The sequence below is a fragment of the Punica granatum genome, chromosome 7, assembly GCF_007655135.1.
Source record: "Punica granatum isolate Tunisia-2019 chromosome 7, ASM765513v2, whole genome shotgun sequence".
NCBI lineage: Eukaryota > Viridiplantae > Streptophyta > Magnoliopsida > Myrtales > Lythraceae > Punica > Punica granatum.
In genome coordinates, this window is record NC_045133.1 from 1,253,716 (window position 1) to 1,281,511 (window position 27,796).

Here is a 27,796-nt window from a genome sequence, read left to right on the forward strand (position 1 = left end):
TCGTTGGCTTTTTACACGTGATTCAATTTTTGTGTACCCGTGACAAGAGCATAGTGAAAGTAAATCATTTGATTGAGATGTGATGTCCATAAAGTACTGGTTGGGTCATTGGCAAAAAAAGATTCTTCGAGTGGGGCTGTCGGAATGATCTCTCTTTTTTTTTGGAAAGAAAATGACCAGACGTCTGTCTCCTTATTTGTTACCACTAAAAGATAAAAATAATATGTTCAAACAAAGAACAATGAACAAGGTCAAACTAAGTTTATGTTCACATTTTATAAATCTCAAGTTTTGGAGTCATTAATCAAATATCATCGATAATGAGATATTAGTTTATACTCTACGGGCATGCGAGCGCTTGTCTTCACTCTCATTTTCTTTGCGCATGTGAATAGTATATGTAGATCTCGTTCATATTGTAGTACGATACATTTTTTAACTTATTACCCCCTTGTTAACTGATTGGATGTTAGTTCCATCGATTTATTATTAATAGAGTTGAACGAATTAAAGTCCACGAGATATGATAGTACGTCCATACTAGTAATAGAATTATAGATTTGAGTATCAAAAGAATGGATATTGTATGTACATGGTTATTATATTGTATGTCTAGGCCATAGAACTAAATATTGGAAACTGACATGCAATGGGGCTGGTTACCGTTCCCAATCATCATGGATTAGATTAGATTAGATTTTATTAGATTTTATTTGATTTCAAGGAAGCAAATTTAAAAAGGGGGGTGGTGTGGCTCCACCACAATATATGGTACCTGAAATGGTGGATTTTGGCATGATTTTCACGGATACTTTATAGATCTCCCTGTACCTTTTTAATGGGAAGACAATTCACGTGTTGGATAAATTAACGGGATAACTCGGGTTCCTAAAGTCGAAAGAGATTTCATTAATAAATATGATGTCACGGTGTATCCAAAGAATTTTTTTGAATTTTTGTTTTGTCTAATCACAATAAAATTTATGTTTGCATATCTACGTATTCTACAGTGAGCTACTTGTATTCCTTTCTCTTATTGTTTTTAATGATTATGGGAAACCAATAGCTCAATAACTAATATCATCACGTTGCACGTTCTCGATGCCTTCCTCGTGGTCAAGACCAGAGTCTATCCTCGACGGTCTAAAACCGAAAAACTTTCAATATGAGACCATTGGGATCTTTGTGTGAAATTTATCCCGATCTTGACTCCAAATTCCTCTAGAACCGTTGGACCAACATTTACGAACCAGAGCGATCTATTCTCGAGGAAAAAAAAAAAGAAAGCCATATCTGCATTAGGATTCTCACAAATCTCCGAGAGAGGACAAGTCAAAATCTTTTCGAAGCTCAAAGAAATCAACGCCAACGGGACATAAGAGATCAATGGTATATAGAGTATCCCCTACTACGAGGCTACTATGACCTCTCTAACGTCCGTGTCCATCTCTTTTGTCTGCTCTGTAACGCAACCATGAATGAAGAGAAGATATGCTCTCTCTCTAGAGATTTGGTGGGGGAGAGATGGAAATCGCGTAATCAATACAAAACAAATTTTCCACTGACAGGACAGGGGAAGAGGCAGAGAAAGAGGAAGGGAAGGGGAGACAGACATCAAATGGTGGGGTGGTGGGGACAGGACAGAACAGGGCAGAGTAGAGTGGACAAATCAAGAGATGCCGGTGGATTTTGATTTTCTTCTTTTGGATTTGGATTTTGCCCCTTTCCCTTTCCAAGATCTAAAGAAAAGAAATCACCCAATCAATCTCTCAGGAAAGAAGAACCCAAATCCTCCTCGGAATCTCCTCTCCCTTTCTTAGAAATCAAAGCGAAAGCCCCCACCCACCTCACCTCACCACACCACACCACACCACACCACACACCACACCACCTGATCTGATCAGATCAGAACAGATCGGATCTCTTCACCCTTTTTCTCCCTCCTGTTATAAAAGTCTCCAAGAAACGAACAGTCTTTACCTCTCTGTCCTTCTTCTTGTTCTTCTTCTTCTTCCTCCTCCTCCTTTTCTGAGCTTCTCTGAGCATATCCTCTTCTTGGTCTCTGAGCACCCACATAGGAGAAAGAAGCACATGGCGTCTGCCGGCGAGGTTCTCCGGCGAAACTTGCCGGGAAATGTGGATCCTTGTGGTAGGTCCGGTAAAGGGTCGCCTGAACTCCACGTTCTTGCTGTAGATGACAGCCTTGTAGACAGGAAGGTCATTGAGAAGTTGCTCCGGAGCTTATCTTGTAAAGGTGCCATTTTTTTCTTCAATATTCTTATTAATCCGTGAAATTGTAATTTTTTGGGGTTTCATTGTTGATTGATTGTTGTGGATTTGATTTGTGCAGTCACAGTTGTGGAAAGTGGGAGCAGAGCTCTGCAGTTTCTGGGGTTGGATGGGGAGAAGAGCTCTGTCGGATTTGATGTAAGGAATTACTAAAGTCTGCTAAAACACTTTGCATTCCCTGATTTTGTTCATCAATTGATTTTCTGGGATGTTTTCGATGTTAGGATCTGAAGGTTAATCTGATCATGACCGACTACTCGATGCCCGGAATGACCGGCTATGAACTTCTCAAGAAGATAAAGGTCAGAATTAATTCAATTCAACTAAAAAGTTGTCGACAATAGTATTAGATTGTGTCCTGTATAATTCTCGAAATGCCCGACTAAAGCTGATGATCTTTCCTTCATTTTACGCATTGCAGGGATCATCGGCCTTGAGGGAGATACCTGTGGTGGTTATGTCCTCCGAAAGGATCATTGCTCGTATTAACCGGTGCTTGGAGGAAGGGGCCGAGGAGTTTCTGGCAAAGCCGGTCAAACTCTCCGATGTCGAACGGCTCACAAGATTCCTTACTAGAGGAGGAGCAGAAGAAGTTTCCAAATCAAGTAAAAGAAAGTTTGGAATTGATGATTGTGAACCCTCCTCTCCCTCATCTCCGTTGTGCGATAGTTCATCTTCGTCCTCAGAGCAGTCTTCTCCTTCGCCGAAGAGATCCAAATGTGGACCGTAAGAGAGATCAATGGATCATGCGTCTGTACATAAGAGTTTGGAGTGATATTTTTGCTTTCCTTTTCGGGCAATATTTTGTTGCTGGCGAGTGACCGGATACAGAAATCGCCCTGAAATTTTAAGGAAATGCAGATTTAGAATGTCCTAGTTACGCAGGAGGTGTATGTCAACAGTCCATACAAACGATCGATACCTTTATTGAGGGGGGCAATAGATTTTTTAACATCTTCAGATGTTTGTTACTCGGGCACCTAATTGGCTTCACTTCAGTCTGAATCGAGTCTTTGAGTGATTCTATATCTAGTTCAGGCAAACGAATCTTAATGTCAAGAAATCGCCCTGAAATTTTAAGGAAATGCAGATTTAGAATGTCCGAGTTACGCAGGAGATGTATGTCAACAGTCCATACTGAGCGAAGGACTTTGCATATATCGAGTTAAACTAAAAGCTGCATTCTGGAACGAATAATTCTTCTCCAATTTGAGAAGTTTCAGGGGCTGTCCACATATAAGGCCAGAAACTGCTCCCCTCCATCTGCAGACAAAGAAACGATCGAAGGAAATAGCATCGCAGCTGAATTGGCAATATGTTCGAGTTAGGTATACTATCACTCGGATTAAGAATATCGCTTGGGAAGTTTCCAGTGAAATTACACTAAAAATCTCGACTACCGGCAAATAGCAAGAAACCGTATGCAGAAGTAAATCCTGATTCTCAAGTCCAAATGCGACTATACAGGTCTTGTGTCATTTCACGCATCGCTGCAAATTCACTAGACCACCTTAAACAGCTCAGATTATTAATTTAGTTAAGGTGCCAATTCATAAGAACCACAACCTGGTCTGCAGTGAACCACAAAGAACCTTTGGAAAAGATTTTGGAAACAGACCTTCGTTCAATGAAATATAGTCAGATGCGTCGTCCTGAGGATTGCCACATTTATGTTGCACCAGAGATATGCATAATGTTCCAAATAAGAGCTCTTCGCTGTTTCTGAACATGCACATATCTGGAAATTCCAGCTGTTAGGGATCCCAGCTCCTTGACTCCTTGAATTTCCGGGAGATGTTCGCAATCCGAAATGTTCAGCCACCTTAAACTCTTCAACCTTGACAGATCCAGTAACTTTTTGATCTCATTACATTCAGAGATATTTACTGTCAACAACGCTTGTAACTGTTCAATCCCTTTGAGCTTCAGCAGCTGTGCACGAACAAAGACAGCAAAGATTTTAAGTTTGACAAGTTTCTCAACCTTTTGATTTCTGTACAACTGGAAAACTGCAGCTGCCATAAGACCTCCAACCCGTCAAGCTCTTCAAGTCCTTGTACCATTCTGCAGTCATCGACGTATAAGTGTTCCAGCAATTTCAAGTCTGATGGGGTCGGTAGCCTTCCAATCCTTTACATCGCAAAACTTTCAATGACTGCTAGGCTTCCAACTCACTAAGCCCTTCAAGTTCTTTGAGCTTCTCACAATCATCAATAAGCACGTCTTGCAACTGAGTTACGTTCGACAGGTCAGGCAATGTTTCTATGGATTTGCAGCCAGTGACCTCCATCTTTTTCAAGGCACAGAAACTATCGAGTGTTTGAATTTGGACTAGCTTCCCAGAGCCCCTAATGATCATCGTGGAAAACTTCTTCAGCTTCGATAAATCTGATAGCCTCTCAAGGTTTTCACAGCAAGAAATCACTAGAAATGCTGAAAGTACGAGCATTTGGAGACTGTCAAGCTTAGTTATACCTGAACAGGATGCCACTAACAAACTTGTCAGGGACACTAGATTCCCAAGTCCTTGAATCTCTGTGAGCTCTGGGTAATTACGTAGACATAACTCCGTTAAATTACTCAAGTTAGAAAGATCTGGCGATCTCTGAAATGAACTGCATTCCAAAACAATCTAACTTTTGAGGGAAGGGAGGGCAGATATTGTAGTTCTCGGCATCCGTGAATAGATATTACCTTGAGTCGAGAAAGGGCACAGGCCTCATAAGGCAAAGTACTAATATTTGTCGATAAAATTTCCAGCTTCTCCAATTTATTGGAGAACAGTCCCACTGTCGCGAGGCACCTTTGCAAGTCCAAGGCGGCAAGTAAATGCCAACTCCTCCAAATTAATCAAATCCTGGAGATTGGGGACCGGAACCTCTGATTTAGAAGAAACCCTTAGCCTTGTTAAGCGAAAAAAAAGCTCTGGGAGAGTTCCGAGTCTTGTACATCTTGTTAAATCAAGGATCTCGAGACATGAAAGGCTACTTATGGTTTCTGGAAAGGCCGTGATAAATGTATCGTTTAACCGCAAGATCTTCAGAAGGGGCAATAGTCCCAGACCAGCAGTGATTTGTCCATAAGCGTGGTGGCGCTTTGAAGCATTTAGCACTCTGAGTTTCTCCAACTTTCCAAGAGTGTTCAGTATACGACTTACGTTACCTGCATCAATATTTAGTACCTCCAAGTTATATAACTCGCCAATGGATTCTGGTAAACTCATGACTCCTGTTTCCAATAAACTCAATTCAAGCAATGACTTCAACTCTCCAATGGAACCTGGTAGCTCTGCCAATGAATGACAATCCCCTAATGATAGTTGCCGAAGTTTCACTAGGGACCAGATCGAGTCTGGAACTTTATGAACACCAGTGAAATCGAGAGCGAGGTGCCAAAGAGAGTTCAGTTGACTGATAGAGGTGGGAATCTCGGCTAGAAATCTACACGTCTTAGCATTAAGAGTTCCAAAGTTCTTCAGACTTCCCAAGTTCAGCATTCGTGCGACACAAGTACCATCGATGATAAGCTTAGTCAATGCTTCGAGAGCGCCCAACTGATGAGGTAGCTTCTCAATACATGAACAATCCTTCATATTCAGGAAACTCAGAGTCTTGAGATATCGGTGAGTCTAACTGTTTTCAATCTTTCGCAACCTTCAAGGATCGGCGTCTCCAGATTCAGAAACATGGAGAAGTGAGGAGTAGTCATCAGCAGATTGCAGAAGCTGAGGTTAAGGTCCTTCAGCTGCTCAACCCGCAACAAGAATTGAAATAACAAAAGGATTACTTACTCAGAACATTCGTTTAGCTGCCAAATGATAAAAACAGCAAACGAAAGATTCAACCGATGAAACCTGGATCGAGCTCCCGCAATTCCAATCTTCCCTGACGTTGCTTCCTGAGAGATCAAGAATGACTAGATTCGCCAGTCGTAAGTTGGTCGGTGTACACTCAGACAAGGACTTGCCACCTTAGCCATCTCAATTCTGAGAGATGATGCTCAAAATCCCCAGTAAGAGCAGAGCAACCCAGCTGAAGGAACCTCAAACCCGATAAATTTTTAAAACTTACATCTGCTAAGAAGTGGCATTCCAGTTCGGCGTCAGACTTTAGTGCGATAGCATCAACAATATCCACATGTGAACGACTACTCTTAGGTCCATACCCGTGAAAAGACATGTGATATCTAAAAATATTTGTTTTTGCTTGTCTTCTAATTCTTCGTAACTTATTCTCAACTCGTTCTATACTTTGATCTCGGCTACTGCCTTCACCTTCTGTAGGGTCGCCTCCCACGATTACTTCTTCTCGTTGGGCAAGAAAGAGCCAATTACCTCAACAGCTAAAGGAAGGTCCCCGGTTGTCTCCACGATATCTTTTGATAAAGCTATTAGATCATCAGTAGGCGAACTTTTTCCTAAATGCATGCTTGCAGAAGAGCTGGACAGCTTGATCTTGATTAAGTCCTTTGAGTTTGTAGATCCTATTCGCCTGAGGTACGTTCACAGCATCTGTATATCTCGGGGTGACAATGATCCTACTTCCAGGACCAGATACCAGCGCATTGAGCCCGTCAGCCTGTGTCTAAGCTCGTGGATTCCTTCAACTGTGCTAGAGATATCGGCAGTCAGCAGGTTCTGCAAGAATTCAATGCTGTTCGGCCATAGAGATGTTTCTCTGATTTTCCTTGAGGAAGCTGCAACGCTCAAAATGTTCAACAATCTGATTATAGATGACTTTGGCGAGGGTAATCTTTCCAGCTCCGCCCATGTCATAGATCCCAACGTTTCTCACATCATCCACACCGATATCTAACAATCTCATGACTGACACAAAGCGAACCTCGATGCCAACTAAGCTGTTCGACACAACCAGATAAACCTTTTTAAGTTCTCTGAAAACTCGAGCAGCCACTAGCTTTGTCAGGTCTCGTTGATGCCTGCAAAAGGAGATTTAGATCGTGCAAATTGAACACCAAATGAGCTGATAATTTAAATTAGAGAGCAGCAAGGGATACTGGAATCAACGGATTACCCGTTAGGCACATTCTTTAGTTCCCAACCCCGGAGCGATCCAACATCTGCAAGAGCGCTCCTCCACTTGTGAACGGTGACGAGGTCGTACTCCCTATTGTGCAGGGAGAAAGTTCTGGCATAAGTCCCTGACTGATGTCGAACTTCGCTCGGTGATACATCATAGAACATTGGCAGAGCACCAGTTACTTTCTCCAATTCCTAGAGTCCGCCATGAAGGCAAGCTCATCAAGGCACCACTCGCTCAAAGCATAGTTGCTGGAGAAGATTGGTACGGAGATCCTTGATTGTTCGGTTCCTTGGAGAAGCTCGGGCCTGATCTTTTCCTCCTCTCGGAGCTCTTCATCGTCCCTGAAAACATGGGCCCCAGTGTCTTTCAGGCAATGGAGGAGGCAGTGAATCCTTTACGAGCGTCTGGTCCCCTGAAGCTCAAGAAGGCTTCGTACTCGTAACCCAATAAGAGGGACGATGGCTTCACGCTAGAGGTCAATTCCTGGGTTGCCGGGTTGCAGCTGGAGACCGTCTCTGGGGACTTGGGATGCGACGAGGCAGCGAGAAACAATTGAACAAAGAGACACACCAAGCTACCAGCCAAACAAGAAGCAAAAGGAGCACAGAGATGAAAGCCATTGCAGTGTCGCCTCTGCCCGTGAAAATGGCAGAATGCATCTCTTCTCTGCCCTTTAGAATCATATTCACGTACCACAATCCGAGCTTCTCCGATCATCTGCTGGATATTTTACAACAGTCGATCTGATCATCTCAAATGATATTTCAGGTGCAGTGCATGCATCTTTTTCATTTAATTAATTCCACCCGAAAAACGTTCTTTAGCATTAATCCATCAGCTCACTCGTCGACATTATGGTCGTTCATATGAGTAAACATGCCTTGACTTTTAAGCAATCTTCAGGCAAGAGGAAGATACCGTTATAGTTTAAATTACTGAGGCATGGCGGGTTCTATATTCATTTGGAATTTTTCAAATACTTTGTTTTCTATCCGAGAAATTATATACAGTCCGTAGATTTCACCTATGATCTCTTGATTTCGATGAATTTTGTTCAGTCATGACGGTGAAGAATGGGTTAAGACTGCGAAATTCATCTGCAGATTCTTTGTAAATTCCTCATGGTGCAGATCAAAGGACGATGAACCATGGAAGCCAACAGCGTGCACCTTGCCATGCCACTAAATTATCGGTCACGTACCCTCCCCATTGGGTAGGGTCGACGCTTATGTTTAGAATCATTCTCCGGCCAAGAAACTCAGATCATCACTTGAGGTAAGATAAAGAATGATTGAGTGAGAAGCCCATGCTCTTGTTGGGTGATGGATCAAGCACTAACCCAACATTAATCTAACAATTGCACTACTCACGAAACAACTGGTTTAGTAAAAGCACGTATTTTAGAAATGGCGATTGCCCTCCTCAGCACCCCCTCGATCCATCCACTAACAAAGAACTTCATCTATCCACCTTTTTCACTTTAGAACCATCTTTCTTTCCATATCTACATCGGTCCATGCCTACAGGTCCCTAATCCTTTCGATTCGGTTAGGGGCCATTCTATCCATATGGCACATTGGAGATGAGTGCTCGTCGTTCTGCCACGGGTGCATTGTTACGCAAAAAATAATATCCAATGTAAAAATAGCTGGAACCGAGTAGAACAATGCCTACAAATTTTTTTTTTGGGAAAAAAAATATTATTCTATATATATTATATAAAATCCAACAACAATTAATTAGTGTTCTGGGTTACACTATACTAAATGGAGGCAGGACGGCCTATTAAATTTTTGGCCCCCCCCCCCACCACCTTTATGCTGCAAATGCTCATTTACCATCTTAACCTTGCACTGTTGATGGAGGCCTCTACAGGGCCAAGGGCACAGCGGTCATTTGATGCCGCATCAAAATTTCCAGGGGGGGCAACGGCCTGCAAACGATATCTTCATTGGACCTGCCAAAGAGTACAACAAAGCCAGGATAACATTCATTTACTGGATGTGCTCCAAACGGAAATCCAGAATCTGAATTCCCGCTATAAACTCTCCATTCGGATTGAAAGGAAAAAATGATATCTTCAGGTAAAGCCGTGGTAGGTTCAGTCCTGTGTACCATAATAGTTGTTTCTATGGTCTTCTGTTTGTACCGGAAATGTGCGGCTTTATGGCGCCGGTGGAGGAACCGTAAGATCAACGGGAGCTTTCGGCGAGAGGAAGTGGAGACTCATCAAGACTTCAGGAAGAACGTTGAGGCGGTGATCATGGACGAGGATGGAATAGACGTTCTATACCTGAGGCGACTCGAAGATGGCGAGCTTGGGACTGGCTTCCCAAAGGTTGTGTTGAACTCTGGCTACGCAGAAGACTGGCCCGACGAGGAGAAGAGGGTGGATGGTTCCGTGGAGGGCATAAAGAGGACTGCATCTCGGGAAGCTCTGCTGCTTCAAGAGCCATTGGATGCGGCTCCTGTCAAGAAAAAGCTGGAGGACAATACCGGAATTTCGATTCCTGAGCAGCCCCTCCCTCCTCTGCCTCCTAGTCTTCCACCAATGGTCCCGGGAAGCATTCCAGCAAAGCCCACCCCACCGCCACCGCCCCCACCGCCACCCCTGCCATCAAGGAGAGTTGCAGTCCTGGTGAGGAGGACCAGTCCTTTGCCAGCACCGACGCCGCCGCCGCTGCCACCAAGGGCAGCTGGACTTTCTGCTCTGCAGTTGAAACCTCCACCAGCGCCAGGAGGGAGGCAAAACAGCAGTCGAGCGGACCACAACTCAAGAAGTGATGGCAATGGCGGCACGAAGCTGAAACCGCTGCATTGGGATAAGATCGCTCCTACCAATGCTGATCACTCGGTTGTTTGGGATGAGATAAATGACGGGTCATTGCGGTAATAGATCATCCCCATAAGTGGATTTCCTTGGGAACTTAAATGCTCTATCTAACGGGTTGTTCTCTTTGATCCATTCCATTCCAGCTTTGACGATGAGCTAATGGAAACTCTGTTCGGATACACGAACTATAGGGACCGAGTATCTGCAGGAAACGGGAAAAACGGAGTTTCAACAAGTTCAAACAAGCCGGCTTCTGCTCCCACATCTCAGGTTTTCATATTTGAGCCCCGAAAGTCCCAAAATGCAGCAATAGTCCTCAAGTCCATCACAATATCTCGAAGAGAGATCATTGAGGCCCTCCTCGAGGGGCAGGGACTGAGTGCTGACACCCAAGAAAAACTCACCAAAATTGCTCCAACCCAGGAGGAAGCCTCGAAAATCCGGCAATTCGATGAGAGCAATAACAAACTTGCATATGCTGAGTGCTTTTTCTACCACATCCTGAAGGCTGTTCCTTCTGCCTTCACCCGGCTCAACGCTATGCTCTTCAGATCGAATTATGACTCAGACATTTTGCAGCTCAAGGAATCCTTACAGACACTCGAGTTGGCCTGCAAGGAGCTGAGGACTCGAGGGCTGTTCTTAAAGTTGCTTGAGGCCATTCTCAAGGCGGGAAACAAAATGAATGCTGGAACAGCCCGCGGAAATGCTCAAGGTTTCAACTTGAGTGCTTTAGGAAAGCTTTACGATGTTAAGAGCACTGATGGCAAGACCACTCTACTCCATTTCGTTGTGAAGCAAGTCGTTCGATCTGAAGGAAGGCGTTGCTTTATCAATAGAACACAGACCAACTTGGATTTGGACTGTGACACGGAGGATGGGCAAGAGAAGGAATTCCTATCTTTGGGGTTGCAGGAGCTGGGGAGCTTGAGGACAGAGTTCTCCAATGTTAGAAAAGCTGCAACTATAGAGTACGAAAGTCTCATCAATACGTGTTCGGCTCTCTCGGGCTGTGTTGCAGAGATTAGGAACCTAGTTTCAAGTTGCGATGACATTGGTGAACGAGGCGGGTTCCTGAGGGAAATGAAACAGTTCCTTGAAGGGTGTGATGAGGAGCTCAAGGTGGTAGGAGAGGAGCAAACAAGGGTGATCGAGCTTGTGAAGAGAACTACAGATTACTATCAAGTGGGAGCTTCTAGAGATAAGGGTACGAACCCACTTCATTTATTTGTTCTCATTAAAGATTTCCTCGACATGGTCGACCGAGTAAGAGCAGACATTACCCAGAAATTGCAGAAGAAGAAGAGCACAGGCGCATATTCGGGATTACCGCCGCCTTTATCCTCACCAGCAAGAAGTCCACCAAGATTTCTGAATGACCGCTTGCAACCGGTGAAAGATATATTATCCCCAGAACGACATATTCCAGCAAGTCAGAAGAAGATGATGATTTCCGATAATTTGAGACACAACTTCTAAGGTAAGTAGAGTAGGAAAAGTCGATTCCACAAAGAAGAATGTCATTTGTTGCACATGTTATTTTCTTCTATTTTTCAACAGGACATTTGTTGAATGCATATCCAAATCAAATTTGTATTTTCTGTCAGTTCTAATCCAACTGAGGAAAAATAACCTTCTGCCAGTCGATGACACGGTTTCGAAATTTCAAAATTCCATTACTCGTAGATCCAACTTTCTGGACATCAGTTCGAATTGCACCAATGGAAACAAACTATGTAATCAGTTTCCCTTCCAAAAGCCATTTCCGTCGAGGACAAAGCAGTCGTTCATAATCAGAAGAATTTGACCCAACTTGAGTAGTAGAACATGAAGGGGTACCCTTATAACATGGAGCAAAGAGGTTACAGCTTAAGATATCATGAGTACAATGATTTGCAGCTGTTGCATTCATATGGGAATTATATAATCAAATAACATTGCAGATGACTGGTCCGCGTGTGAAAAGCAATGAGAAGATGAAACCACATCAATCGAACGAATGGCTTGTAAAATATACAATAGAGTTTTACCTTATAAACTCGATCAACTTGCTGCTTCTCTTCCTATTGCAGCTGTATCTTACAAATCTTCATAAACCTAATAACAATTCTTCACCCTCTTATCAACTGCAAGCCCCCCCATAACAAACATTTTGTTATTCCAGACTGTGGTGATCTGCAACGTAGAATAGTATGCATCTCTACACATACAATGGCTATATAAAGCATTTTAACCTTTTGCATCCATGACCAGATACCTAAGTGGGTCCGAGCATGCGTTGCACATCTTAGGAGAGGGAAACAATTTAGAGAACAAAAAAGATATGCAATTTGCAAAATGAGAGAGCAAGAGACAAAGGAAGAGCCTCACACCTCATTTTGTTTACCATACAGAAACTCTTAAGAGATCCTCAGGACACCGGAAAATAATTCTCTTCCGGATATTAGAGACCAGATTCTTCAATAAAAGAGATGCCAATATGTGATTGGCAGAGACAACCAGGATGCAGAGCAGAATTCCCAAAATGAAGTTGATAAAAAAGGCATATATTATATGTTCAGAAAGATAAGGCACAAGAATCAGCTAGACCTTTTTTGATCAAAGATGATATGGTATCCATTCTGTGTCAATAGAAGCTGCACCCCAGTCCACAAGATAAATGAGCTCCAAAGACTCCAAAAAATAATGCTCGAATCACTTGCTCAAAAGCAAATCTGAACGATCTCACCATGTTGACCTCATTTTTCATCAAACTAGCTCCCCAAAGACAAATTAGTCTTCAAGTTTTTCAATAAAAAGCAAAGTCCCGCTGAGACTCTAGATCTATAAAAGGAAGCCAAATATGTTACTGCCCCAACTATATCAGTACGTGATAATGTATGCAGGAAGTTTTCCAATAAATTCGCAAGATCAAGAAAAACTTAATAAGACGAAATAACAGAGCAAGAAGAAACCTTCTTATGTATTAAATTTCTATACCACCTTATCTATTCACATACCAACATGAGTCTTCTACATCAGCACACGCACCATACTGACAGAGAACCAAATTCACGAGAGAAGAAGCTCAACTCAGGTGCTCAGCCATAATTCCTATATGACACTAACTAGTTGAAAACAGAGTCCAAAACTAAACATTGAACACATGCCAAAAAGGAGATAAAACCCGACATACACCAGACATGTGAAGTCCCTAAGGCCTCGCCATCAAGCTGCTCGAACGAGTCAAACGGTACGTCAGCCCGCCTCCTTGGACGCTCGCTTCTCCCTCGACAGGATTGTGTTCATAGGGCTTCCTACAACCTGGGCAGCGGCCATCCTCCTCGAGAATCCTCTTGTGGCAGAACAGGCACAGCCTAAACCCGCAGAGACAAGGCAAAAAACTTGAGTCTGTCAGGTCCAAATCCTCACAGCATATGGGGCATGATGTGGGCACATTAAAAATTCTGTTACAACCCGCCCACGAAATCCCTCCATTGACAAAGCGCCGGTCTGAAGGGTTGGGGAAACTGTGGTGTTTAGTCAAATTGGGCAGACTCTGAGGCCGAAATGCATCATCAGGCCTCCATGCCCGGGTGTTTGCCGCAGCAGGAGTGGCCCTCGTCCCAGATCTCAAGTTCTCCCCACCCACAATCATACCCGACCCATTACTGGCTGTAAGATCCTGCGGAGGGGGTGGGCAAGAAGGGGGTTTCGGGCGCTCATCATTGGCGGCTAAGGCATCAGCCATTGCCTCCCAATCATCCAAGCACCCATCATCACCTCCTTCGTCATCTTCTTCTGTGATATTCCCCGAACAGCAATCTGCACTGCTACTGCTGCTGCTGCCGCTGCCACTGTAATTGGTCCCAGAATCATTGCTGCCCAATATGCTGTTAAGGCTAATCGGGCTGTTGGAAGGCGACAACTCCAAATCGCTGTCATGGTGTATCGATCCGGGCCCATTCGCCTCCACTCGACCCCTTTCCCTCCTTGACTCTACATTCTCCGAGGATCCATTGCTGGCATCCCGATGAAGGCCATCCCCAGTCCATTCCTCCCCGCAGCCCTTCTTCTTGACTAACCAGGAACCCCAACAAAATCACAAAATCAGCTCAAACCCATAAACCAAAACACCAGCATACATCAAGTCAATCGAAAAAATACCCATCAACCGTACCTTGGGAAAGCCACTGCTCGCGGCGGACGTCCAGCTTGCACTGCTTCAATTTGGCCGACCTGTTGGCCTGCGCAAATCGAGAAGAAAACCTAGTCAGAACCCAAAGCTCAGAACAGATTACACGGCATTCAGAAACAGAGACAGATAGACACCGAGAGGAAGGCGATGAATATCGGAGGAGGAAGAGGGGGCGTGAGCGTACGCGCTTCTTCTTGCCCAAGTCCTTGACGTTGGGGCAGGGGATTGAGGCGTTGGTGATCGAATCGGACACCATGGCTGCAAAAACCTTGGCGAGAATGAATCCCTCCGACTCCGTAAAAACCCTAATCGGAAGAATTTCCGTTTCGCCTGAGAGGAATTCGGCAGAGATGGCGAGAGAGAGAGAGAGAAGAGAGAGAGTGGATAACGGAAACTGCTCAGCTTTTCGTTTGCCCTTCGCTTTTCCTCAGAAGAGAAGGCTAACACACGAGCGGGGTGGGATAGATATATAGCTGCCCTGTTCCCAAATTGCCCTCGACCTTTGCCCAAATTTCCAGCCGGCCCAGCGTGGTTCTCGATCAGTTTTGCGGCACATCCGTGAGGGTAAATTCGTGACGTGGCAGGCTCGGCATCACACTGACCGATTCTGAGGAAACGGTGGCGTTTTGGGAGATGATTGGGGTCCTAAACGGTGTCGCGCGATGTCGTCATCTGTTCATGTTGCTTGCCGATTTCCGGTTGGATTTTTAATTAAGCAGTTATGGAAATTGATCGGGGGGAATTAAATGAACTTGCTATTAAAAGACGGAATAATGGAAGGACAATCAATGAGTGTTTCGGGAAATCCTACTTCGCCACGTCGTGTGAAATCACCAATTAAAATACGACAAACTAGTAAATAAGCTTTCATCACCGAAAATTATTGTTATAATAATTGTTGTCAAGTCATACTGATTTTTCCCATCACATTATTAGGACAAAAGGTTATGTTTGAATTCTTATATCTTAGGGGGCACTAAGATTTGCATGGCATAAAATTGAATGTGGGCAAAGCGAATGAACATGGCCCTCTGAAATTTCGTCCCGATTCATTTCAAGAATTGATATTAAACTGGAAAAGCCTCTCTACTTATTATAGTACATTGAGATGATGTTGATCACGACGGTTCATATACATCAACGGCGACTTCAGAGAAGAACTGCAAATATATTTCTTTCTTGTGCTTCAAAGACAACGTAATATTGTCTACCCGATTGACCTTGGGATCTAATTTACCAACAATTTTTTGGGTAACTATCTCCCAAAACCTTCATTTAATGTCTCGTCTCATCTGGTGAGAAGGCTGTCTGGTGATTGTTGCATTGGGTGACCGCTAAACGCGACATGGGAATAGACATCCGATGAAAGGCCAACGTCACTGCTGGTTTACATTATCCACAAGACAAGACAAGATAAGATTATTGGTTAGTTAATTCCATGATTAAGATGAAAATTATATTTATATCCGTCTGTCTCCTTAGTTTGACTTGTAATTAGCATACGATGGAAATGACCGCCTGTTATCCAGTCAATATGAAGAGATTTAGGAGCCTAAGAACATCCGCATTATCATCAAACTTGAATTTTATGTCGGTAAGCAAATTCAATTTCCCGATTTGATTTAGGGCAAACTCAATCAGTAAGAGTAATCCATACAAAGATCTCGTTAAACAGATGGTCACAGTCGATAACTGAATATTATCAGTATATATGCAAAGCCTGCAGGTGTCACTGGGTAATCATATACAAATTACATACGTATTGGTGAACAGAATAGAATCTTGGCCTCAGCAAATTAGCAATTTGATTTTACAAAAGTAAGAACAATAGGACTAGATAATTGAGGTCACTCCAGAAGAAGCTCGACCAATGCTAGTAAGATAGTAGAAAAATTTTAACCGACAAAAACCTGTTCTGTATCCCCATGTACTAAATAAGGCCACCCAAGGAATCGATGAAATTCCGACTTCAATAACTTGACAATTAAAGCACGAAAACCTCTTTTAGCCAGGATAATAGAATAGACCTGCCCGCTTTCTTTGGTAACTTTGACACTATCTTCAACCTGCTCATCCATTACCGGGCTAAGAAGAGGATTTCGCGAGTTAAATTGCCAAATTGATGAAGATTCATATTTCAGCAATTCATCAATGGTGGACTTAACTCGTACTACAGAGAGTCAGGCAGATTATTCTAGACTAAAATTCTGCTACTGCCTTACTAGTATTTTATAACAGCGGGGACACAAAGATATTATCACCAAGAATGTATAGCTGCAGCAATCATGTGCTTGCTCACATAAGAACATAAGACCGAACATGTTTTATTCTTTTTGCACGACTGTAGAGAATTTGAGGTCTGGAACAGTATCACGGCACCAAATTGACAAAAAACCGCTGCTAGTTCTGCAAATCGAAATGAATGTATACAGCTTAATCAGTCGGGCCCCAACATATACATCTCCTCCGGAATAGCATGAGCAGGTAAGAAGTTCAGATCCTACCTGATAACCAAAATGAAATGGTGACATGGTGACAAACACAACATCGCACAGCCAGGGAAACAGGTTCCAAGCTCACGTTGCTCGCTCGCTCGAATCTTGCTTCTCGATTTTCTGCAAAGAACAGAGAGCAGACGAATATCTGCGTCGTCAGTAAAGCCCATCTCAAGTAAACATGTAAGATGATGAATTCGCGAATGTTCCTCATCAGACGGCATAGTACACATCCATCGTCCTTGAACATAACATGAACTTTCACTTTTCAGCACACGATCATAGCAGAAGAGCAGGAAATTCTCAACATGATATACTCGTCAAGAGTAGAGTATTATCAATCAACACGAAATCATCGCGGATAACATCATAACTCCTCAAGTATGCAGATCATACACTCACCGGGCACCGATCTTTCCCTAATCAGTCAGAAACTGCTACGCTCGAGTTATTGGAGGCTCCTAGCTTCACTGAGCTTAACAACCCGAGCATCTCATCTCTCTATGCAAGCGGAGCAGAATGAGATTAATAAAGTGAGTGAGAGGGTACCGATTGAGCATTGTGCCAGGAGAGGCCCCGGTAGACGTTGACGGAGAATGTCCCCGCCAGATAGACGGTGGCGATGCCAAGGCCCGCCGTGAACGCCTTGAACGCCCAGTCACCGGCCTTGCTCGCCAACCCCATGGCTTATGAGCTGCTGAGCTGAATCAAGCTTCCTCGGCGAAGAAATGCCTATGGGAGGAGCAGTCTCGTCTAGTCTAGTCCAGGGTTTGACAACGAATCCGTGAGCGGGAGAGAGACGGAGATAGGGTTTTACTCATCGCAGTCGTAGATGGAGAAGCTCCCTATATACACGTCATCGGGCCCACGAAGAAGCCCAAAACAGTGTGTGGGCCCATGGTTGGGCCCAGACTTGTGTCACTCGTGGGCCGGCCCTTAAGACCTCGAGCTCTGGGTTTGTTATGGGGATATGTTGCATCATTTCATTACCTTTTTGAAGTGTTCTCGGCCTATTAATTGAGACTGAAGACTAATCCCAATCGGACATTAGCTTCTCCTTACCTCTTTACTTTGAACTTGTAGTTAAAACTCTTCGGGTTCCCTTCCCTCCCCCTTTTTTCAATGACTGAATAAAGCATATCATGTTTGAGCTAAAATGACAAACTCGGTCCCTTTCAATGGCAGGGGTTGTTACTATCGAGGGAATGGCCATGTCAATTGTAAACATGTGCAACATATACACCAAATTTCTAAGTAAAGGTAGAATGAGACAGTAAATTTGGCAATAAGGGAAGCCAAGCTCGATAAAAAATTTCCCTTATGGTCTCAACTAGAGAAAAGAAAAGAACAATGAAGGCCGAGAAGCCGAATCCGGCAAGCTCAAGAACAAGGTTGTATCAAGAACCAGAGGCTCTCTCTTGAATCAGCTGGGCGTCACCGGGATTATCTCACTGACCTGACTCTGTCCTTCGGATGCACCTGAAAACCCGCATTCAGTTAGAAAATCTACTGCCCCCACTTCTTCTCGGATAAAGAAATTAGCTGCATACCATAGATTTGAAAAGAACTTATTAGCTGTGAATACCAGTAAAAGACCCTAGCAGCATTAAGTTGCAAAAAACAAAGTACTGGAGATCACAAGAGATGAAGATTGTCGAGATCAAGACAGGCATCTTCTTTAAGAAAACCAGTCAAATTCCGCTAGTTAATAAATTCATGCACCATTACTACATCAGTGATTAAATGAAACATTTATTCCAGTCAAGTTGAACGCAAGCTTAATAGCTGTTTATTCCAAAAGCTTAGACTATTAGAACTATATATAGATAAGACACTTAAAGTGCTACGCGTACATTATGGCCTTAAAATCAGATACATATGGGTAAATGCAAGTGAATTTTACGAGGAAAGGAATAAAATTAAAGTCTAATTGCTTACGAGGGACTGAGGGAAGAGGATAATTGTTAAAAACGCCAAGAAAACTGCCATAGTTGTCATAAAGGTGAGCAACTTGAATATGCATACAGTGGCTAAGATGGATATGCGATTTCCGTTGAAACCAATGTTGATCGTGTTTGCATAATCAAAACACTTCTAACACAAGCAGCATAGAGGATGCAAAGTCGAGATCCAAAAATCGTAAGATACCAGAGATGTGAACATCGAGAATTTTCCATGCATCATCGACAAAGTTGTAAGAACAAATCAACAAATTTATCACAGAAAATCATGAACTATCACATTAGAATGAAACAGCTGTAAGGAGATTCCCTTTCTTTACACTGTAATATATTTCATGCAAATGAACAATCTATTTTATGTATAGAGCCTAGGAGAACTTGATCAAATTACCAAGCATACTAAAAATATAGCTAGGCAACTTAACATGGACATCCCTGATTTGTGGGACGCTGACCCCGGTGCTCCAATGCCAGATATTCATTTAGTAGCCATTACTTTGGAAGACCATAACATAAGCACATATACGGTAAAGATATGTATAGATATGCATGATCATGTGCATTCACTAACCTGGCGTGCCACCTGGACTAATCGGCGAGAATCCCGTGATGACTCAGTTGTGAAGCTAAGACTCTTTGGCTCAAGAGAACCACTGAGTTTCTCGACCACATTAGTCTTCGCATTTTTCTCTTCGACACAGCTAACAGGGTCGGGACTGCACGACATCTCCCTCTTCCGCTTCCTCTGGAATGTGTACTTAAGGAACTTAGCATCTGGTGATTGACTGGGAATCACATCATCGTGATCCAAAGTCTTCAACTCTGAGTTTAGTGAAGCATCTTCCAGTTTTTCAGAATCCGCTGTGCGATGAGCTAGACCTGCAGCCTCTTCAGGCTCATTACCATCTCTCTCAACCTGTAACTCCACAAAGCCCTTATCTTTGTCACTCATTTGCTCGACATTCGCAATTTCTGAGTGTATGAATTCTTTGTCCTCATCCATAGGATTTTTGGAGCAAGAGGGATTTTGAGTTTCTTCAGCATGATTCTGAAGATTCATAAAAGAAGCAGTTCTGTCAGCAAAGCCTTGACTTAGAGGAATTCTGACTGCTTGATTGCTCTGTGACTCAACAAAGCCCTTGTCTTTGTCTTTGTCACCTGATTGCTCAATACTCGCATTGCTTAACTGCTCAAACGTTTTATCTTCACCTTGAGAATCTTTGAAGCAAGGATTTCGTGTTTCTTCAGCATGATTCAGAAGATTCACAAAAGAAGTGGCTTTAGCTTGACTATATCTAGTAGATCGTTTTTTCCTCCTCCTGATGGACTGGGCAACTTCAAGATGGACAGAATTGTCTTCTGCCATTTTGGTTAAATTTAAAAAGCCCGGTTTTACTGTACCACATAATTGATCGCCTCCTTCATGCCCTCCTTTGAATGTCTCTTCTTGGACCTCTTTGCACGAGTTACCTTCGCATGCTCGAATCCTCTGGGTGCATCCATTTCTGTGCAACTTTGGCTCTTTGCATCTCCTAATTATGGAAGGAAAATCCGGGTTCTGGAAATAGCAGTCGCCCTTACAAGAATTGTTAGTGGAACAATCATTGCTTCCATTGTAAGGGCCGTCAGAGCACAAGGTCCATGCATCAGAGACTGCTACCAATTCTCCCCTTTGCTCAACTTGGCTTTGGGCAGTATTGACCTGTTCAAGTTCTGCTTGAACTTCTCTCAACTCTTCCCTAAGCTCTTTGACTATATCCTCAGCTTCCTCAAGCTGAGCCTCAAGTTCTTCAATCTTTTTTTGTTGGCTCATACATACAACTGTCGCTTCATTGTCCTGTACAAATGGCAGAAACCAAAATATGCAGTTCACATTCAGCTTAGCTAAAAGCAAGAGGGAACAGAATCAATAAACACAATGGCAGATCCGCTACATAGATAGTATACACTTGATCATCTAAACATGATTGAAAGGGATGGAATTTAAATCAACAATTCAAATAGAACTACTTTCCAGCAACTGCGAAAACCAACAAGTCATTAGTTGTTAGGCAACACAAATGACAGAAAACTAGCCAAAAAATTGCCTTCCTACAATAAACTTCCTTTCCCCAGTACCCTGATAAACGCTACATGAGAGATCAAAACCAACGTCTCTCAACTTTCTTGCCTGACAAATTCCACAAACTCCTGAACTGTCCCTGAAAAAAATCCATCTTGAATACAGAACTTGTCACACATTTGGGGATATTCTGGAGTGGCAGCGGGTATAAACCAACAGATGAGTATCGCGCATTGCAAACAGTTCAGTCAAGCAACAAACTGATATGCAGAAGTATATTTTGAAACTGAAGCGGCAACATTACAATGCAGTTGGAAGTGTTACAAGGACCAATATCCCTCCTTCACATCAGTCTACCAAGCTAAGATTTCACACGAGCAAGCAAGTGGCTTTAACAGATTCAAACAGTAATATCAGCCCAATGAGATCAATGAAGATCAAAAGCTTCAGCATTTCCAGTGCCAACAGATCAAAGCTTCGTCCCGGAACCAAAAGCACAAACCTAAATCAATTAAAACCGGATTTACCTTAGCATCCAGCATTTGCTTCATCCTCATGAGCATGCGGAGGGACTCTTCCTTGACAGAGGAGAGTTCTTGCTGGAACCTAGTGGCCTTCCTTTCAGACTCCAATATACGGACAGCTGCCTCCTTGGTCGTATTCAAGATTATCTCCGCGTACGCCTTCTTCAGTGCCGTCAGTTTCTGATCATGAACCAGAAATCAATCCCCGACACCGAACAAAACCCAGAAGAGAAACGAACGAACAAAGCAACCCGGGCACGAAAATCTGAGCAGCCCCCCGACCCAGCAAGAAAACTCAAAATCCCACGACGAAGAAACAAGAAAGCCCGGAAATTTAACCTCGATTCCGATCGAGGGACAGAGGAAATGCTCACCTCGGATTCTTCCATCAGAGGCTGAGGTCCCCGGTGTCGTTCCGGTGGCTGCAGCAGAAGAGTCGAAGATGGTGGAAGAAAGGAGGAGGAGGAGTTGGTTGAGAGTTCCATTAGTTTTCAGCAGCAGCTGTCTGTTACGAACCGAAATTCGTCCGCCGTTTCGGATCTGCCCCTCGCCGTGCAGTTTAATTACGGAACTGCCCCTGCCTTTGATGGCGAGGAGCACACTATGGGCGCGCGGCTTGGGCGGGAACCAGAGGGAGCGGTCCCACCGACCGATCAGCAGATCCGTCCAGTATAATCCCGCCACGTGTGACGACCGCGTGAGCATCTGTTTCTGTACGTGGGAAGGCCCAGAGATCTTTTCTCCCAGGTGAGTCTTCTCACTTGTCTTTTCGTTTGAAGCCGGTCGGGTCTTCAACCCATCGGGTATTGAAATGTCGACTTGGTCTTGTTCACAAAATCCCCTCATATATGTTTATCATACAAATCACAACTCGTGATGCCATCCAACACATGCCTTTACCGTATATTTCGTTATTTATCCTAGGAGATTGGTTTCATCATTGAGCATGGTTGGGGAATAGGTATGAAAAACCGATCCGAACTACCGAAATTGGACTATACGAGATTTGAATGGAATAATGAACCATTCAACTTGAAGAATTCACTCGTCAAAGACTCATTGAAGACTGCATGCCCGAGCGTAGTAGTTAACCGACTTCAATCCAGTGTAAGAGTGTGGCTTAAAATCTTTATTTTGAAAGTTTAGGGTTCACAATTAGAAGGGTTCATAGTTTGGGGGGGCCAACTTGATATTTGTTTTCTTTAGTTGTCTTACCTTTATCGTAAAGGTTAAGCCATATAAGTTTCCGTTCAATTCGCACTGAATCTTGCCAAAAGAGTACCATATCGCGGCACCGTTCGATCTTACCGTCCAGTACAGATTTCCGGGTGCACCGTGAGGAATAACGATATCCTTGCTTGAAAAACCGAACACAAATAATAAAATAAAAATGTAAGTAGCCCCGATAAACCACTGTCGAACCCTCAGCTAATGGGACAGATAGTTCACTGAAGATGACCATAGCACAACCTCTGCAGTCGAGTTCAAGCACAAGATGCAGGAGAAAATGAGGGAACACGACACCAAACCTTTTTATAACCGGAGCAATGATACCATTAGGTCATAGAAAAGCTTTGATCAGACCAATAGTGGTTGGAGGACTTATTTTGGAGAACCATAGGGAACCTAAACATCTGCATAGTACAGAGAACAACCTGACTGGCTACTTGACTACACGGGGCGGAGGTGGGAGGATGATGGCAAAATCCTCAGGTGTTTCACGTAGATAATGCCTGTTCTTCTTATGCACCCTCGCGATGTAATCCGAAGCCATACCGTCGACATTCTTGTCTTCATCGATCACATATGTGGACCCCACCCCTTCACCCGGTTCGACCAGGTAGGATGTTGGCTTGGAGGTCTCCTGCAACTGGTGACTCCCACGGAATCGATGCACCAGCGGCCCCGGACTCGCCATGTAAGAGTCATTTCCCGATGAAATAGAGAGATTTCCATTTGACTGTGAGCGGCCTGGGGTCCCAAGGCTCGCTTTGGCTATGGAGAAGGAAGAGAGCTTGATGATGTTTGTCACCATCTTCATCGATCTCTCGCACAGAGACTCGCTGCTTCTATCCTTGCTGTTCATTGCTAGCTGAACTGCTTGTATCACAGTACCACAGCACAAGAGTTATTTAGGCATATATATACACATCGCACACACATTAGTAAGAGGAAGCATAATACTTAGCGGGCCAGTCGTTTCGGATAATGGTAAAGGAGACCTACAGCAGCATAAAGATACGGAATTTCTCTACACGTACGTATCCTTATTCATTTGCTCTGCAGTAATATTTTAACTCATGGCACTAAATGTTCCCTCCTAATGATCTAAAGCGAACACAAGGCATGCCTCCGGAAAAGCTCATATAGGTGGCATGGCAACAAGATGCTAATGTAGGGGTTACTATATATCGACTGAATCTAATACTGCCATTCCAAAGTCGCAATAAAGCAAATAAAATATGATCAGGAATCTCATATCACTTAATGTAATGGATTTTGGTCAAGGAGATGTCGAAATAAGAATTAATGCTGATACAGTAATCCCCCAACATGAAACACGTGGTCTGGGGGTATCGGATATTATTTTCTACTTCGTATATCATGGTTGCTTATTCATAGGTAGTAGCATAATGCGACAAGATTATTTCACACAGCAAAAAATTAAAAGGAAGGATTCTTCGACAAAATACCTGCTTTTCTTCTGAAAGCTTCTTCCACCACTTGCTTTGTGTCGCCTTCATCAAGAAGTATGAGATGACTCCCTGCCTCTTGCTCTTTTTCTCGATAATAACTTGCGACAGAAGAAAAAGAAAGTCATCAGATTCTTAATCCAATCTAATCCATTTGAATTATCAGGCTAATATTGTTGCTTGTTTATAGAGTAAATCTTACCGGAACTAGATTCCTCAGTATCTCCTTTATCATTATACTTCTGAATGCTTCTCCGCACCATTTATTTTGGCTTTTTGCCTCCTTCACCAAAAAGTCATCTGTTCTCGCTTCCCCTCATATACACATATGATTATACAAAAAAGTTGGGGAATAAGATACCAAACCCTCCACAAGGGGGAAAGTTCCTCCCCTGCAAATGACTTCTAATATGCTTCACCCTCAGACATATGGAGGATTGAAGTTTCTACACAGATTTTCATTCATAGTCAAAGTACCAGCTACTCAAGTTTCCAATAAAAAACAATGGTGCCATGCTAACAGCAGAGTAATTTTCTCATTAGTACAAACAACAGAAATTGCACAAGTAGGCTTTCAAAAAGGTGACAATAAATGAAAAGCGAAATCTTATTTTCAGGTGGCAAATCAAATGTACTATAGTACAAACAATGAACCATAAGATTGCAATTCAGAAATAGACAGAGTGCTTATTCGTATGTTACATATGACAGAAGTCATAATAACTATTCACACTTACAGAACAGAATGTAATTTTTCACAATTCTCACTATTGTTTGAGAGAACTATTCTTCAACTGAACCAGAAGAAAGCCAGGGATTGGGGGCTATATACGTGAAGCCTTGAAAATGTTCACCTGCAGTCGGCGTTGGAGCTGGAGAGTCATCTGGAGGCATTGTGGTCCAGCACCGATCGAAATTTGCTATACAATCTCTTCCACTAACGTCAGGCTTGAACTTGGGCTGCATCTCTCTCGCCTCCAACTTCTTCCAGTTGATTGATCGGAACCATTTATGGCCCTTGATCTCATCCCCTCCACTAGGTCCGCTACCCATTCTTTTTGATGGCTCCTTTTGCAGTAGCTGCCAAATTAATGAGAAGTATGTCCATCATCACTAGCTATTGATCTGAGAAAGGAGTGGAATTGTAGGTTTTCAGAGTATGAACTTACTCCTTTGAGCAACGAGTGGGCTTCACTCGTAAGGCGTGGGGGCAATTTGACTTTCTCATTGATGATTCTCTGCTGAAGCTTTTGCCTGTTTGTATGTGTAAATGGTGGCTACCACAAGAAATTAAAAATATCTTAAATTGTTCCACCCAAAAAAAATAAAAATAAATTAAATTGCATAAATTAGAAAACTGGTAACTCAGCCATTGACACTGGCGATATTACCACCTGCCAAATTCTATGAGGAAAAAAATTTGCTACTTAATGCGATTCATGCTCATACAAACTACCTGCCCATTCAACATTTCGTAAAGAAGTATCCCAACACTCCACCAATCAGCATCTTTGTTATGGCCTTTGGATAGTAAAATTTCTGGAGCCATGTACTCAGTGGTCCCACACATTGAATTCGATCTGCTTGATCCATCGATCTCCTTCGCCAATCCAAAGTCAGTAAGCATAACCTGCATGAGATACCTATTAAAGGAATTATCCTTGCCCAAAAACATATATGGCGGAAATATATTGACTTTTGACCCTTACATGGCCATCAGCGTCCATTAGGATATTCTCGGGCTTAAGATCACGGTGCGCAATCCCACACTTGTGTAGATGAGAAACAGCAGATATTATCTCAGCAGTATAAAACCTTGCCTGATCCTCACTGAATATGGAAGACATGAGTCACAAGATTCTAATTAGAAAAGGTGATAATATGATCATAAGTAATACCTTGAAGATTTGAAAATGGATACCTAAAGATTCCTTGGCGGTACAGATGAAAAAACAGGTGCCCACCATTTATGAAATCCAGAATCAAGTAAAGCTTAGACTTGGTCTGCCAAATATGCAAGAAGAATCAGGAAAGATCACAATAAACCCAAACATATCAGTACAGAAGCTATTCGCAGTAATCATCAGTTCATAATAACTTTTCAGTTCCATTACTTTCCATTTCCACACATTTAGCAGAACTGAACTGACGAAAACATTAGATCAGGTGATGTCAGAGTTTAAGGTTTCCCATGGATAGGACAACTAAGTGTCAGGACCACCAAATGTCCAGTGAAGCAGGGTGAGGAAGGAAAAAATCTTACATCTTATTTCATAAGATTAACTCCCAAACATTTAGACTCGTTCTTATGCAGAAGCTAATCATGCAAGTATATTTATCAGTACATATAAGGGCAAGTTCATTCATCGGATGACTGGTCAAGTACATTCAGAAGTTGACTTGCCCAACATCATCATAATTCATATATTCACACACAAAAGCTAAAATTGAAAAGGCTAATATACGGAGTATCCAATAGACCTTAGCTTCTACAAGTAAGGCCTACAGATGAGCAGTAATATCGAAGACCGGCGAATGCGGAAAGTTTGACTATCAACCCAACCAAAATCAAGAACTTATTTTTCCCACATCCACACAGCTCCTTACTAAAGCATGGAGGTCATCACCTGAAAAGAGAAGCGGAGAGGGACAATAAAGGGATGCACAACTTTGGCAAGAATATCCCGCTCAGCTCTCATGTAGTCCACATGATTCTTCTTTATGATGGTGTCTTTCCTCATCACTTTCATCGCATAGATCCCATCACCATTACTGTACTCCTTCTTCCTCACCATGAACACCTTCCCGAAAGCTCCCTTCCCCACGACCATCAATATCTCAAAATCCCCAACACCTATAACCATACCACAACCACTGCTGCAGCTGCTCTTCTTGACGCCTTCACAATCTCCATTGTCAGCAGCTTGGTTCAAGATCTCTTCTTTTTTATCTTCTTCTTCTTCTTCTTCTGGCTCAGCATCAGACTCTGTCAAAGCTTCTACCTTGGCGAAGGGGAGGGAGGCCGAGTGGGGGTACCGAGGGGAGGGGCCCACGAAGGAGTGGGACCGGTTATGGATTACTTGTGGGTCCTTCGGGAGCAAGGAGCTAGTCGAAGAAGAAGAAGGAGAGGGGTTAGGTGGGTTATGCGGGGTTAAGGGGCCAAAGACGTCGGAGGAATCGAAGTCCTGATGGAGTAGGTGGGTGGGAGGGGAAGAAGATGATGTAGAGGGGATGGTGAGCTTCGTGAGGTTGTGGGTCAGCAGGGAGAGAAGGGGTTTCTTCTGGGACGCGGAGGACACCATTGTTGCTGCGATTTTTGAGCTCGGGGAAGCTGTTCACTGCCTCCTTGCCTCTGAGCCGGCGGGCTTTGCCATGAAAAGATCACATCTTTTCCGGAACTGGAAAAAAGAGAGAGGGGAGAGTTGCTGACTTGTTGCGGTTGAAGATAAGAGAGAAGGGGGGGGATGAACTTTCCTCGATTTGAAGCGGAAGAGAGAGAGAGAGAGAGACGGCGCCCGTGGCGATCGCCGGTGCGAGAGGGCTGACAGTGGAAGGAGGAAAGCGACGCCTTAGAGCTCAGAAGAGGACGAATCGTTGACTGATTTTCACGCGCTCATGTGGCGGGTGGCATTACGCTTCAATCATTTAGAGCTCGATTTCAAATTAAAATTTTAAAATTCTATTTTAATTTAATTTTATTTATGATAAAATAAAATAATT

General features: G+C 43.2%; 6 protein-coding genes across 7 annotated transcripts; 2 read left to right on the top strand and 4 right to left on the bottom strand.

The window, feature by feature from the left end:
* Positions 1–1,692: 1,692 nt before the first annotated feature.
* On the top strand, positions 1,693–3,317 carry LOC116212639 (two-component response regulator ARR5-like). Its single transcript, XM_031547270.1, is given in 5 exon segments — positions 1,693–2,254; positions 2,351–2,427; positions 2,514–2,591; positions 2,711–2,848; positions 2,850–3,317. Coding segments are annotated over 5 exon segments (717 nt in total). The 5' UTR covers positions 1,693–2,091; the 3' UTR covers positions 3,111–3,317.
* Positions 3,318–3,413: 96 nt separating this feature from the next.
* On the bottom strand, positions 3,414–8,048 carry LOC116213572. Its single transcript, XM_031548579.1, has 14 exons — positions 7,768–8,048; positions 7,511–7,672; positions 7,323–7,415; positions 7,026–7,227; positions 6,846–6,925; positions 6,623–6,779; positions 5,923–6,033; positions 5,319–5,875; positions 4,984–5,092; positions 4,465–4,894; positions 4,289–4,353; positions 4,127–4,221; positions 3,856–4,011; positions 3,414–3,552 (listed from the first exon to the last, which is right to left on the bottom strand). Exons 1-14 carry the CDS (start codon positions 8,046–8,048, stop codon positions 3,414–3,416), a joined length of 2,637 nt encoding a protein of 878 aa, XP_031404439.1.
* A 1,278-nt stretch (positions 8,049–9,326) lies between these two features.
* Positions 9,327–11,735, top strand: LOC116214721 (formin-like protein 4). Its single transcript, XM_031550156.1, has 2 exons — positions 9,327–10,220; positions 10,308–11,735. The coding sequence occupies exons 1-2, from the start codon at positions 9,403–9,405 to the stop codon at positions 11,641–11,643; spliced, it is 2,154 nt and encodes a 717-aa protein (XP_031406016.1). The 5' UTR covers positions 9,327–9,402; the 3' UTR covers positions 11,644–11,735.
* A 1,354-nt stretch (positions 11,736–13,089) lies between these two features.
* LOC116214722 lies at positions 13,090–14,787 on the bottom strand. The gene is made up of 3 exons (XM_031550157.1): positions 14,526–14,787; positions 14,324–14,390; positions 13,090–14,223 (listed from the first exon to the last, which is right to left on the bottom strand). The coding sequence occupies exons 1-3, from the start codon at positions 14,595–14,597 to the stop codon at positions 13,358–13,360; spliced, it is 1,005 nt and encodes a 334-aa protein (XP_031406017.1). The 5' UTR covers positions 14,598–14,787; the 3' UTR covers positions 13,090–13,357.
* A 3,196-nt stretch (positions 14,788–17,983) lies between these two features.
* Positions 17,984–21,945, bottom strand: LOC116215419. 2 transcript variants are annotated; one of them, XM_031551127.1, is made up of 4 exons: positions 21,758–21,945; positions 21,387–21,563; positions 19,369–20,634; positions 17,984–18,315 (listed from the first exon to the last, which is right to left on the bottom strand). In XM_031551127.1, the coding sequence occupies exons 1-4, from the start codon at positions 21,866–21,868 to the stop codon at positions 18,280–18,282; spliced, it is 1,590 nt and encodes a 529-aa protein (XP_031406987.1). In that variant the 5' UTR covers positions 21,869–21,945; the 3' UTR covers positions 17,984–18,279. The 2 variants fall into 2 exon arrangements, with proteins under 2 accessions (XP_031406987.1, XP_031406986.1); XM_031551126.1 differs by having other exon boundaries at positions 17,984–18,378; positions 21,758–21,943.
* An 818-nt stretch (positions 21,946–22,763) lies between these two features.
* On the bottom strand, positions 22,764–27,625 carry LOC116215420 (serine/threonine-protein kinase AtPK2/AtPK19-like). Its single transcript, XM_031551128.1, has 8 exons — positions 26,704–27,625; positions 25,998–26,080; positions 25,786–25,906; positions 25,533–25,706; positions 25,246–25,353; positions 24,279–25,156; positions 24,077–24,177; positions 22,764–23,480 (listed from the first exon to the last, which is right to left on the bottom strand). The coding sequence occupies exons 1-6, from the start codon at positions 27,376–27,378 to the stop codon at positions 24,860–24,862; spliced, it is 1,458 nt and encodes a 485-aa protein (XP_031406988.1). The 5' UTR covers positions 27,379–27,625; the 3' UTR covers positions 22,764–23,480; positions 24,077–24,177; positions 24,279–24,859.
* Positions 27,626–27,796: the final 171 nt, after the last annotated feature.